This window comes from Numenius arquata, chromosome 19 (genome assembly GCF_964106895.1).
Source record: "Numenius arquata chromosome 19, bNumArq3.hap1.1, whole genome shotgun sequence".
Taxonomy (NCBI): Eukaryota; Metazoa; Chordata; class Aves; order Charadriiformes; family Scolopacidae; genus Numenius; species Numenius arquata.
In genome coordinates, this window is record NC_133594.1 from 2536941 (window position 1) to 2550437 (window position 13497).

Sequence of the window (13497 nt, forward strand, 5' to 3'; positions counted from 1 at the left end):
ATCCAAACAATCAAAGTGGTTTAGAATCCTAGAATGGTTAGAGTTGGAAGGGACCTTAAAGGTCATCGAGTTCCAACACCCCTGCCCTGGGCAGGGACACCTCCCACTAGACCACGTTTGAAGGGAAACGTCTTCTCTTTGTTCCGGACTGCTCTTTATCCTGCCTTAATTCAGAATTGCCAGTGAGCTAAGGGGTAAAAAAAAAAAAAAAAGCTGCCCCTAAACTTTAGCTGGTGATGCCCAGTCCAGAGGGATCTGCTCAGGCTCTTGCATGGGGGAAAGCATCAGAGATGGCTTTGAGCATAAGCCCTAGAGCCAAGAAGCAGATGCAGAGGGCTTTCGGTTGACGGTCTCCTAACGCATCGCTTCTTCTCTGCCTTCTGCCTTGTTTGTTGCTGTACGGCCACCGGTTGTGACCCTTCCACGGTTACTGTCAGAGGCCCTGGGCAGATCCACGCACCCAACACGTGCGGTGCCTGGATGCATGAAGCTTCTCCCCCCGCCAGCCCTCCCCATCTCCTTGTGAAGCACTTGGTGTTCCACAGGCGTTGCTGCAGAAGCACGAGGCGGGCAGAGTTCAGTGTTTAATTTATTGGTTTTGTAATGATGTGGATATTTTAATTTTCCATGTTTGGCTTTTTTTTAATCCCTAGGGCGAACCCGGGCTCCAGGGCCTGCCGGGACGTGTGGGTTACCCCGGCTCGGATGGCTTCCCTGGCCTGGATGGCAAACCTGGCCCGTGGGGGCTGCCGGGAGAGCAGGTGAGCCGCGGGCAAGCTGGGGCTGTGGCGTGGCCAGCGTCGGGTGGGCAAGCTGCAGCCCTGAGCCCTGGGCAGGAGACAACGGGCTCCTAATGCCTCCTGCTCTTAATGTTCACTTGCCTCCTTTAACTAAAATACTCCTCCTAAGCCTGCAAACCCAAGCAGGCATAGAATCATGGAATGGTTTGGGTTGGAAGGGACCTTAAAGATCATCCAGTTCCAACCCCCTGCCCTGGGCAGGGACACTTCCCACCAGACCAGGTTGCTCAAAACCTCATCCAGTCCTAAATTAGTGCCTCGAGGTTTGTGTCTCCCCCCAAAAAAGGCTGTAAAACATCACTTGTGTGTGTTTAAGTGCAGCTGGGATAACCCAAGCGCTGCAGATCCTGTGCTGGGTCTGAGAAGAGCAGCCCAGCCCTCGTGCTGCATCTGGACCTCCTGGTTGCTTTCACAGGAGAAAATAACTGGGGGGAGTAAGAAAGACATGAGAGCATTTATGTGCTGTCTAGATTGCATTCAATCTATGAAGCTGGTCACTTGGTGGTGTGATGGTCCCTGCCCCTTTCCAGACCCCTGGGAGTAAGCCCTGGGGAATTTGGGCAACGCTTCTGGGCTGGGAGGTTTCTCAGGGGCTTTTGGAAGATGGTGTTGGGGACTGAGAGGTCTGAGGCTCTTGAGAGCCACCTGGGGTGGCCCTGGTGGGAGGCAGCAGCTGGTGGCACGGTGGGGAGGTGGGAGTTGCAGCTGGGCATGGGTGGGAGGCACTGGGCAGCTCCTCAGCGCCTGCTCTGCTCCTTCCTCCTTCTCTCCAGGGACTGCAGGGCTTCCAGGGTGACCGGGGGCTGGCTGGCGAGAAGGGAGAAGAGGTAAGGAGCTGGCTCTCGCTTGCTGTGGGCACAATTCGGTGACAGCCCCAGCACGTACACTTAATGCCAAGCTTTTCGTTACTGGTTTCACTGGTACTGCACCAGCAGTGCCCAGTACCCACGTCCTCCCTCAGCTTGCGGGCACACACATGCCAGCGTGATGTTGCGTTAGTGTGGGATGCCCTGTTGCCACCCTCCTGTGATGGGGGATCACCCTCGGCGCTGTGCCCACTCAGCCTCTGGCCGTGTGAGTGCCCTGAGCTGGCCCAGCCTGGGGGGGTCGGGGCTGCTAGTGCATGTCCTGCAGTTCCTCACCACGGGAGTATAAAGAACAAGACATAAAATGTCCATAAAAAAGCAAATATTAGTGGTTTCTGTCGCTTCCTTCCCACCCAGTCCTTATAAGCCAAAATGTTTAGAGCTACCCAAGAGATTTTGGCACTGAGCTCCTCCGAAGTCTGATGAGACTGGAGTGTCTGGAACCCAATTTCTTCTTTCTGAAACTGCAGCCCCCCACAGTTTATCATATTTCCTTTGTGGCCCGTACTTTGTACCCTCTTGCCTGTGAGCACCATCCCAGCATCAACCAGATGGAGAATCTCTTGCCCTTGAGCTTGACCTCTCAGCGGTTGTGGACACATCAAACTTTACTCCACTCACACGAGCCCATCGAGCTTTTCTGTTCCATCCCTGCCACCATGTGCAGCTCAGGGCACCGTGACATCTCCCAGGCACCAGCGATGGGCATGGCCCTGCCAGGAGTGCAAGGAGTGCCACCCCAGCCCTGCAGGCGCTGGGACGCCTCCGTGTCACTGTTGTGCATGGCGTGGTGTAACCCCGGCTTGGGACACGGGAGCGGAGTAGCCACAGCAGGGTGGGTGGCTGTCCCCTGTGCTGGGAACAAGCAGGCAGTTTTTTTTCTTCTGGGGGTGCCTCATTTAGCACAAGTTTGAGGGTCCCTACCCCCTTGCACGGCACCGGGAGCCCTTTGGGGCACAGCAGCCACCTTTTAGCTCCTGATGGTCCAGTTGGGGCTCATGTGTCCTTGTTGTTCCCATTTCAGGGTTTCTTGGGTGACCCTGGACCGGTTGGGGAGAAAGGAGAGAAGGGAGCGAAGGTGAGGGTGTCTGTCCTTGCTCTTTGCAGCCCTGCCTGGGTCGGGCAGGAGGTTGGTCCCTCCCTGCCGTGGCCCTCCCAGCCCCAGGTCACCCTGTCCTCCATCGCTCAGGCTGCTCTTGGCTTTTCCAGGGGGTGAAGGGAGAAAATGGCCTGCCAGGTCCTGCTGGGCTTCACGTGAGTTACAGGGGAAGCCCGGGGTGTCTTGTGATGACTCCTACCCTCCATCCCTTTTCCTGGGCTGACCCCTTTGCTTGTCTGCGATGGTTCCAGCTCCATCCCTGGCTCCAGCCCACATTCTCCTGGCTTTGGGCAAAGCTCTCAAGGTCTCTGTGTTCTCCCCGACCCTCCTGCAAGGGATGGGCACCTTGCTGACACCCTACTCCTGGCTTCTTTCCCAGGGGATGGCAGGTCTGAAGGGTGCGATGGGCTTCCAGGGCCCCATGGGACCGGAGGTGAGTGGTTTTACTTTCTCTGTGTCATCAGCCCTCCTCGAGGAGGCTCCTTCCCCTTCCACTGCTGCTCCCCACTGGAAAAATGGGTCCTAGGAGGGAGGGCTTGGGCTTTGCAGGTCACCGCCACCACTTTGTGGTTCGCTCTTACAAAATCCTTATTTAATATTCTTTTTTCCTGAAAGCTGGACCTAAACTACATCTTCATGATCCTTTTGCCTTTTTGAATCTCTATCTTTGTCCTGGAAGTGGCTCTTATTAATGGGGAAATTTCCCTGGAGCAGCCAAGCTCGTTTTCCCTCTGCACGTGGGGGGCAGGAGCCTCCCTTTGCCTCCAGCATCTCCTGTGTGGACGTTTGCATCCCACCTCATTCTCCTGGCTGGCGAGGAAGAGAAATGAGCCTTTGCAGAGCACATTGCGTTGCAGTTTATTTTAGGTGACCACCTTCAGCTGTGATGAATCCCAGGCTGACAGCACCTGGGTTTTTCCACGCTGCTCTCAGCATGCCGATAACTTAACTGCTGCCACGTCATGGGGAGGCATCTCAGCCAGGGAAGAGTTTGCAGTGAATTTAAAAGGAAAATTGAAGCAGTTTAGTGGGTGAATGGAAGCACCTTCCAGTATGAAGTGGGAGGGCTGGGGGCTGTCCAGGTCACTGTTCAAAGGGACATCAAGTAGCTGATGCTTGATGGGAAGAAAAGGAGGAGTTTGGGATGTGAAAACTAAAAGGAGAAAATCAAAGCAAAATAGGCTAGAAAAATGTCCTCCTTTCTCTCCTGCTTCAGGGAGAAGGTGGCTCAGTAGGTCCCCCAGGACCTGCCGGCCCCATGGTAAGTCACAGCTTTTTGGTTCAAACCCCTGCTGGAATGCAGGCGGTGGCTGGGCTGGGGGAGCAGCGAGAGTGGGGCAGGACCACCATGGGCAGGCTGGGACAGAGAGTCATGGAATGGTTAGAGTTGGAAGGGACCTTCAAGATCACCTAGTGCTACCCCCTGCCCTGGGCAGGGACACCTCCCACCAGACCAGGTTGCTCAAAGCCCCCTCCAACCTGGCCTTGAACCCCTCCAGGGATGGGGCAGCCACAGCTTCTCTGGGCAACCTGGGCCAGGGTCTCACCACCTGAAATGATGCCATTGTGTCCTGCCCGGCTTCATCCCTTGTGCTGATTTACACCTGAAAAAGATGTATTTCCTTAAAATACAACCTCCTGGTAGTGGGGGGCAAATTGCAAAAAGATAAATGGTGTTAAAACTCATGCATGCCAGTAAAGCCCCGCCCCCACCTCAGCATCCCCACTAGCCCAGGGCTGCCCCTTCTGCCATGGGAGATGCCTGGGGGGGTCCCATCCCATCTCCCCTGCATGGTGCACCTTGCCATGGGGCTGAGCACCCTTTTGTGTTGCAGGGAGAGCCGGGTCAGCCGGGATCCATTGGATGCCAAGGTGTCAATGGCTCTCAGGTGGGTCTGCCCCGCTTCCCCTCCTTTGCTATCTGAGATTTTCTGGCCACTGCGCTCACCCTGTCCCTCCCCTGTTTTCTCCCCAGGGAGAAATGGGTCCTCCTGGCTTGCCTGGTCCCCGGGGCCCCAAGGTACATTGTTACAAGTCTGCCCTGAGGGATGGGTGAACCTCATGGTGATGGGATGTCTCGGGAGAGCTGGTGGGGGTGCCAGGATGGGAGGGTGTCCCGAGGGTCACCCAGCCCAGAGGGGGTCTCCTCCAGCTGGGCTGTCATCTCAACCCACCCTAAAATCTGCAGAGAGGTTGAGATGGGGGTGGGAATCCTTTCTGTACCCCTTCAGTGACAGGGGGGACCCCTCACCCTGGAGCTCCTCAGCAGCGTGGTATTTCCTGGGAGAGATTTTGCACCCCAGGCTTTGCAGGATGCGTGCAGGGATTCGATTCTAACAGCAGCCCCTCGTCCCCCTCCTTGCTTCACAGGGACCACAGGGCTTGCAGGGGAGACGCGGCCCCCCCGGCCCCAGGGGCACACAGGTAAGAGGGTCCTGGCTTGGAGCCCACCATGTCTCCGAGGTGTGGGTGTCCTCCCCACCCGTGTGCTGGCTGAGCAAGGAGGGAGCTGCTGGGACTTGCCCCCCTCGTGTCCCCTGGGCAAGCTGCAGGAAGGGGGGGGCGGGCAAGGGAAGGGTGAGCTGATGGGGATGTGGTCCCTGGGGTGTGACAGGCAGCTCCTGGGTGGCCGGGCAGGGTTGCTATGGGCTGGGGTCTCATCCTCAGAGCAGGACGGTGAGCAGCATCTCTCTTCTCCCAAACCTTCTGCTGCCTTTGCTTTTCCCCAGGGTCCAGCTGGGATGGAAGGATCTGCTGGTCCCAAAGGAGACACCGTAAGAGCTTCTCGCTGGCTGGCTTTGACCTTGATCTTAGAATCATAGAATAGTTTGGGTGGGAAGGGACCTTAAAGATCATCGAGTGCCACCCCCTGCCCTGGGCAGGGACACCTCCCACCAGACCACGTTGCTCCAAGTCCCGTCCAACCTGGCCTTGAACCCCTCCAGGGATGGGGCAGCCACAGCTTCTCTGGGCAACCTGGGCCAGGGTCTCTCCACCCTCACAGTAAAGAATTTCTTCTTAATATCTAATCTAAATCGCCCCTCTTTCAGTTTGAAGCCATTACCCCTCATCCTATTGCTACACTCCCTGAGGGGGATAAAGCCCAGGCTTGAGGGCTTCCCTTGGAGAGATGGGTGGGGTGAGGTGTCCCTGTCCCTGCGTTTGGTGGGGAGAGGGGGACAACACTTGCAGCTGACCTCATGGAGGAAGCCCGGATGTCCCTGGCAGCCCCAGGGAGGGGACACGGTGGGACTGGGCACACTCTGCTCAGTGTGGCATGGGCTTATCCTACACTCCTCTTGCAGGGTGCAGACGGTGTCCCCGGGATGAGGGGACAGCTGGGACAGGAGGGCCCTGGGGTAAGTCCATAGGAGCAGGTGGCTGTTGAGGGATGCCCTCGTCCGTCCCCCTCGCAGCACCCAAAGCACCATGAAGGAATGCCCTGCTCCCCCCTGCTACCCCCAGCCCCCAACAATGTTTGTGGCACAAGCGCTGGTGGGGATGATGGCCGTGTCCCTCTGGCCATGCTCATCTCCAAACTTCAAAGCTCCTCTGACTCTGCTGCTTGTGGGGACCCTTGATTTTTTTTATTTTTATTTTTTCCTATGGATTTTCCAGCAGAGATGCCCCAGCCCCGGCCCTGCCTACCCCTTCCCTGGTGCACCCCCTTTTTCCCAAGGGATTTGGGTGCTGAGCTGCCCTTTCCAAAGGATAAGGATGTTGGGACAGCTTGGCCTTTCTCCTGCCTGACCCATGGTGTCCCAGCTGAGCACAGCCCTCGGTGCATTTGCTTCTCATGTGCTGAAACCGCATTGTGCCCAGCTGAAAACTGGTGCTTGCGAGAGGGATGTGGGGTGGGATGTGGGTGGTGCATTTTGGAGGCTAACAAGGACCTCGTCCCTCGTGCCGGGGGCTGCTCTGCGGGTGGGGGTAGCCTGGAGAGGGCTTATACCTCCCCTGGTCCCTGCTGGGGAGCAAATCCCACTGTGGCATCAGCGGCAGCAACCAGCAGAGCTAAACTGGCATCTCCCATTTACCAGCATCTTCCCATCCCTGTAGCATGGGAGGGTTGTCAGCCTTGGTGAGTGCATGAGATATTTTCTTTTATGTTTTTTCTTTTTTTAAAGTTTTTTTTAACTTGCACTTTGTGTCTCTCTCTGAAGGGGTTCATTGGCCTGCCAGGTTCAAAAGGCACCCAAGGAGAGCGGGTGAGTGACGGCACCCATGCCGTGCCAGGCTTGGGATGCAGGAGAGCCGCGTTAGAAGCACCAGCTTCATGTTCTTTGCCTGTGTTTGGCCTTGGTGTTTGAATAGATGGGAAATGCAGTCGTTTGGGAAGGCAGAGCCACACTTGGACTTGCCTTGCTGTAATAAGAGGAGCTTTCAGACATGACATTGTGTCCTAAGATATCGTGGGAGTGCTTTAGCCTGCGTTAAGAAACACAGTAATGAGGACAAGATGCTCATCATCGTTGTGCTGATACCAGGACGGTGCAGCTGGGATGCCTCCACCAGCTGCAGGTGTCCTACCTGCTGGGAGAAATGGGATTGGGATTGGTACAAGGTGCTGGGGGCACTAATGGTTTGGTGGTGAACGAACCCAGAAGCTCTGGAGCCCTCTAGCCACAAGGAGCAGATCCAGTATGTACCTGCTCCCAGCTCCCAAAGGCCCATCGGGAGTAAACCCCTGATCTAAATTGGACAAAATTAATTTTCTTTTATGCCAAAACCAGATCACATCATGCTTTGGTTGCAATGAGTGGCATAATGTGGGTTCCTGAGTGTGCCCTCCACGTCTGCTGGTCTTGCAGGGCTGTCGAGGTCCGGCTGGAGCCAAGGGAGATCTGGGAGCCAAAGGAGACAAGGTACCGCGTACCCAGACTTGTGGGGGGGATTCCTTGAGCTGCTTCCTCTTTTCTTGTTCAAACGTGCTATTTTCCAGCTGGTGGATGTGTTGTTGTGGATGTCCAGGGACCCAGGGGGCCGTGAGAGCCAGGCAGCTCAGGTTGGGCTTCATCCCACCACGCTGCCGCCCCCGATCCATCCTTCCCTGCTCTGTCTTGCTTTGGCTGTTTAAAAATGTTATATTGCCCCATTGCTGGTGCCCCAGGGATGCTCTTGGAGGAGGGTCATGGGGTGTTCACCCAGAGTGGTCTCTGGCCACAGGTTGGAGGTGCAGAGAACCGGGGAAGCAAGTGCTGGGATCTCCGGGTGGTTCTTGCCCGTGGGTGGGGGATCCCCAGATACCATCTGTCCCTCACCATCTTGCTGCTCATGCGAGATGGGGGTCTGCAAGCCCTGCTGTGACGTGCTCCATCTTATTCCTTCCAGGGTCCATATGGAGCACAAGGAGCTAAAGGGCCCCCAGGGATTCGGGGGCAGGTTGGTTTGCAGGGCTTTCCTGGCCCCCGAGGAGCGGCGGGACCCCAGGGACCAGATGTAAGTGCCACGGCTGGTCAGGGTGTTGCGTGGTGGGACATGTGTGTGCACAGTGTCATGCCGTGAGGTGGGTGACATGGGGAGGGGACAGCCCTGAGGGGATGCAGGCAGTGTGGCCAGGGATGCCTTGCCCCAACCCTGCCAGGGGTGAGCACTCCTGCCCACTCCCAAGCCCGGGTGATGGACAACCTGCCTCAGTGCTTGCCCAAGAGCCAGATACTGCAGGTTTGCAGGACCCCCCTCTTCCACTGCCTAATCCCAGCTCCCCTCCAGCATCCCAAGGCATCTCTCCCACCCTGTGCTGCCTCTTCCTCCTCCCCCAGGCTGAAGGCATTGGGCTGTCCCCAGCTGAAAGCCCACCTGGCAGCAGTAGTGGTATTTCCAGGTTCCGTTGGGGCGGTGGGGGATGGTGTGGGCTCAGGGAGACCTCTAAGGGCATCTCTCTCTGTGCTGCTCAGCCATGGGGAGCTTGGCTCAAAACCCCCATCCTCGGGGTCTCAGGTGCCCCCAGCACCGCAGCACTTTGCACCAGCAGAGCTTTGACCTGGCTGCTCCACACCCCTCTGGCTGTGCCCCCATCAAAGCTGGTGGGTCCAGCGATGCAAGGAGAGGGCAGGGGATTTCCAGCAGGTTTGAGGGCAGCCCCTTCCAGTTGCTTCTGGAAGGGTATCTTTGCAGGGTTCCCGCTGAGTCCTGCTCCGGGTCAGCACCTTTCACAGGTATTTTGAGAGCAGATGGCCATCTTGAACTGACACTCATCTCTGACTCCTGCTGGGCTCTCTGCCTCCTGGAACCTCTGCTGCCTGCTCTGATGGCTGACATTGCCCAGCTCTGCTTCTCACCAGCTCTAGTGCCCGGTCCTGACCCTCCCCAGCTCCCGAGAGCCGAGCACAGCAGCGCTCAAGGACCCCCAGAAACACAAGGCACAATTTTTTAGAGTGCTTTTTCCTGCAGTGTGTGCTCCGAGTGAGCTGTCAAGATGGACGAACCCAGGCACAGATCAATATTTCTACCTGGGAACTGAAGCCAAGGCTGGCTGCTTATCTCTAGTGGTTTCTAGCTTGTCAGGAGAAGCTAGACACATTTTCCCACCCACCTTTCTGGTCTGCAGCATCCCTCTGCCTGTGATGCCCTCCCCCTCAGAGGGTTTTCAGGATGCCTGCCTGGATCTGCTCTCACCATGGCTCTTCAGGGTGAGAAACGAATCCTCCCACCTCTCCAAGAGATGGAGATGCAGCAGGACTCGTCTCGCTGCCAGGCAGTGCCTTTTCCACCCGGTCGAGCAGCACTGCCGACGCACGGCATCGGCCGGGGTCCGGTCTGTGCCTCCCCGCACCGGGGCTGTACCCGAGCCAGCAGGAGCCTCAGCACATCCATCCTTTGAATTGCCTTTAATTTCATCAGCAGGAAACAAAAATATTCAACTGTGCTGTTTGGGGCCAACACCGAATGCATTGAGGCTTTTTTTTTGCTGGCCAGTTTTATAATCTAAGGGGACAGGAGAAGTCCCCATCCCCACCTTGAAGCTCGGCTGGTGCCCCAGGTCACATTGCCATCTAATTAATGTCACCTCCGCCACGCTGCCTGTGTTTCTCCCCTACACAGAGTAGGGGGATGGTGGCTGGGGGAGCAGGCAGAGGATCAGACATCGCCTTTGCCACCTCCTCTCCTCTCTCCTGGCAGGGGGAAGAAGGCCAGATCGGCCCAGTGGGGCTGAACAGCAGCGAGGGACCCAAGGTCAGTGCCAGCAATTGCCACTGTGTCCCCTGGTTCCCTATGAGCTGCCCTCATCCTTGCGCAGAGGGGCAGGGATGTGACCACCCTGCCCGTGACCTCCAGAGTGGGTCCCAGCACCCAGGGGACAGCATCGCGATGCCACCCCAACGTGGTGGCAGCTGGATGAGTCCCCTCAGTGCCCGCCAGGCTGAGGGAGATCTCGAGCATTGCCTAAAATGACTGTATTTCCCTCCATATGAATTTTAGGGAGGCCGAGGACCTGATGGCCCAAAGGGAAGCCCAGGACCGCGGGGAGCCCGGGTAACTCATGGGGTGCTGGTACTTGTATCTGAATCTTGGAGCATCTTTGGCCATGGGAGGCTGAAACAACCCTGGAGACCTCTCGCTGGGTGGCTTGGGGTGTGCTGGGGCTGAGCCATGACATCTTCAAGCTCCAGCTTTGCCTCCAAATCTGCAGCTTTATTGCTGGCAGAAGGATGCTTTTCTCAATGCTTGCTCTTTTCCAGGGCCGTGTGGGTCAGCGCGGGCTGGTCGGTGTCCCTGGGCTGCCCGTAAGTAGGAGATGACCCATGTCCCCAGGCTGGTACGTGGTGCTGTCACTGCTGGGATAGGGATGCCAGCTCTCAGGAAGCAGCATCCCGGGATGTGGCTGGATTGCAGGGTTGGGCTCTGCTTGAGAATTTGCACAGGATAAGCCGGGAAGGAGCAACCCAGGCTTTTGCCCATTGCACGTAGCATTTTGACAAACCACCTGCCCAGCACCACAACCTCTCACTTACCCTGAGCACAGAATATTCAGGCAATAACTTGTTAAGAAGCTCCTGTTATTCAGAGACGTGTTTGGTGGAGAAGCCAAGAATAAATAGCTGGGGCAGGAGGGGAAAAATCACAGTCGAGGTGTTCGCGGTGGGAACGGGTTTCCTCCCACACTCATGTTATTTCTCAGCGATCGCATCCAAAGGTGGGATGGAGCAGGGAGGAGCTGCAGGAGCTGCACGGGGATGTGCCATGTGCTAACGAACCCAGGGCTCGATACAGACCAGATGAGCAGCCTGGGGACCATGCCACTACCAATTTGCCACCTTTTAATACTGGAGGGAGGCTCTGGGGCTGGATGAGCCCTTGGTGGGGACACCCTGCCATGGGACTCTCCTTTCCTAAGACAAGACTCTCCTTCCAGGGCTTGCGGGGCGTCCTGGGAGTGGAAGGTGCAGAAGGAAAGCCTGGTACACAGGTTCCCATCCTACACTCTGTATTTGACTGTGGGCAAGGGCTGGGGCGGTGGGTTGTATCAAGACTGAGCCCAACTGGGAGGGTCTTCCTAACCCAACCCATGGCCATGTGGGTCAAGACCTTGACACCATGTTGGACACCATGTTGGCCTTGCTGTGATGTGCAGAGCCAGGCTGTCCCCAGGGATGTCCCCGCATGGGGGAGTGAATCCCGTGTGCATGAGCTGGCACAGTGGGACAGGGAGACCTGCCTCTGCCTCCCCATCCTCATCGTCACCTGCCTTGTCTTGCAGGGTTCTCCAGGGACGATGGGCAACCCAGGCAGGAGGGGACTACCGGTGAGTAAAGCTGCGTGGCTGTCTGATTTCTGTCCTTCCTCCCCCCTGCTTGGCTCTCCCCCCTTAAGGATGTGCCTCAAAGGCATGTCCATGGGATGGGACATGGGTGGTGGGTGGCCCTGATGGAGTGAGACCAGCTAGAGGGCTCTCCACTGGCTGCGGTTGCAGGCAGGGACCTCAGCATCACACTGAAGGTAATAAAGGAGAGGGAAAGGGGCAGCACATCTAAGAAGGGGCTATTGCAAGATGATATCTCATCCCTGGCACTGCTATCCAAAACAGGCCCATCAGCAAGACCTGGGCTGGTGGCAAGTTTTCCTTTCTGCAGGATTTCTAATATTTGTTTACCTTTGCTCTGAAATGCAAAGGAAAAAAAAAAGAAAAAGAAAAAGCTGGCACTTTCCTCAAAACAAAATATGAAAGATGTTCAGCTCTGGGTCAAAGAGACACTCCTCTGAGTTTGCTGTTACCTGCCTAGATGTGTGGGCGTTGGGTGCGTGTACACACACAGCTTCAGCAACGAGAACCAAAGAGCTGGTTTGAAGTGGGAAGCACCAGCAAAGGCTGAGCCATTTGCTGATGCCTCACCCTGGGCTCTGGTTTGGGTTGGTTTCAGACCACGTACCACCAAGAAAGAGCCTCTCCATCCCTCCTACTTCTGCTTTCCCTCCATTGCTCATCTTCTGCCCTTTCCTCTAGGGTTTTGCCGGCTTGCAGGGGGGGCGTGGGCACACAGGACCTCCTGGATCGATAGTAAGAAAAATAAATCTTTCTTCTGAACTCCACGTTTTCTTAGTCAGCCAAGTAGTGTTGGGGGGGGAAGTCAGCGAGGTGACCAGCACGCCACTGGTGGGGGATAAGGGCATCTGTAGGACCTGAATCTGTTCTTGTTAAAGGACATTAAAAAGCCTGAGTGGCAGAAAGAGCTGGGGCTAGGGAAGAACAAAGTAATTTCCCCAGGCAATCAGCCTGCCTGAGGGACTTTGCAGCTTCCCTGAGCCTGGTGGGGTCTCCGTGGGGGACTGCAACCCATGGAAACCCTTCCCACCTGGGTGGCTGAAGAGCAGCATAGTCCTAGGAGGGGATCACAGCATTTGCTCCATCCCAGGTAGGAATGGGTGGTAGAGGTTCAGGGAAGACAGTCCCATGTCTTAGCCCACCGGGATGGAGACCCAGAGCAGCTCCTGCAACTGGAACAGTGACTACCCCAGGAGTGAGTGTTGTCACCCTCCATGGTGACAGCCCTGCCAGAGAGCCAGCCATGGGGCACTGGTGTGCAGGAGCCACCAGGATGAGCCATGGTGGCAGAGCTTGTCCCCAACAAACCCAGTTGGGACAGATGACGCTTGTCCCTGAGCACAGAGGCAGCAGCGGTGGCTTGGTGGGGCTTGTCTCATCACAGCCTTTTGACTGTCACCACCTCCTTATTTCCAAAGGGTTCTCTGGGAAAACCTGGACCTGATGGAGACCCAGGTTCCCCGGGCCCAAAGGTGAGACTGGGGCTTGAGGGGGGCCATGAGTGTGCTGCAGGGATGCTAGTTGGAGCAGTGATGGTGGCGAACAGCCCTGGGAGGCTCTTGGCTGCCATGGGGAGACCTGGGAGGATCCCATGGATTCAGACATGGACACCAAGGATAGGAAGATGCTGCTCGCATCCTGGGAGCGGAGGTTTGTTAATGCCCTCGTCTCACCTGGCAGGGGCTGCCTGGGAAGCCTGGCTCTGAGGGGCCACAAGGACCTGTTGGCACCTATGTAAGTGACAGACCTGCCTGGGGAGGGGGCTCGGTGCTGGCTGTGGGCAGTGGCTGGGCTCGGGGGAGGCTTGTTGGAGCAGCCCTGCCTTCAGCCAGGGACTCACCATCCTGTCAGGGCTCCTGTGGTGCCCGGGCTCCTGCCTTTCCCAGAGCTGAGCTTCAGCAGCCACCTTCTCCCAAATCCCTGGAGATGCCAAGTGGCCCTGGTTGCTTCCTAATGCCGTGCTGTCCT

General features: G+C 56.8%; 1 protein-coding gene across 1 annotated transcript in view; it reads left to right on the forward strand.

Annotated features, from left to right (window-relative positions):
- The window catches only part of LOC141473780 (uncharacterized), a 101529-nt gene that overhangs the window by 73793 nt on the left and 14239 nt on the right, over positions 1-13497 (forward strand). Inside the window, exons 16-37 of the mRNA XM_074161387.1 lie at positions 654-761; positions 1574-1627; positions 2691-2744; positions 2876-2920; positions 3145-3198; positions 3982-4026; positions 4601-4654; positions 4741-4785; positions 5136-5189; positions 5495-5539; positions 6071-6124; positions 6929-6973; positions 7577-7630; positions 8097-8204; positions 9888-9941; positions 10188-10241; positions 10448-10492; positions 11122-11175; positions 11467-11511; positions 12211-12264; positions 12948-13001; positions 13210-13263. Coding sequence (XP_074017488.1) covers positions 654-761; positions 1574-1627; positions 2691-2744; positions 2876-2920; positions 3145-3198; positions 3982-4026; positions 4601-4654; positions 4741-4785; positions 5136-5189; positions 5495-5539; positions 6071-6124; positions 6929-6973; positions 7577-7630; positions 8097-8204; positions 9888-9941; positions 10188-10241; positions 10448-10492; positions 11122-11175; positions 11467-11511; positions 12211-12264; positions 12948-13001; positions 13210-13263 — 1233 coding nt within the window. The remainder of the gene's footprint in view (positions 1-653; positions 762-1573; positions 1628-2690; positions 2745-2875; positions 2921-3144; positions 3199-3981; positions 4027-4600; positions 4655-4740; positions 4786-5135; positions 5190-5494; positions 5540-6070; positions 6125-6928; positions 6974-7576; positions 7631-8096; positions 8205-9887; positions 9942-10187; positions 10242-10447; positions 10493-11121; positions 11176-11466; positions 11512-12210; positions 12265-12947; positions 13002-13209; positions 13264-13497) is intronic.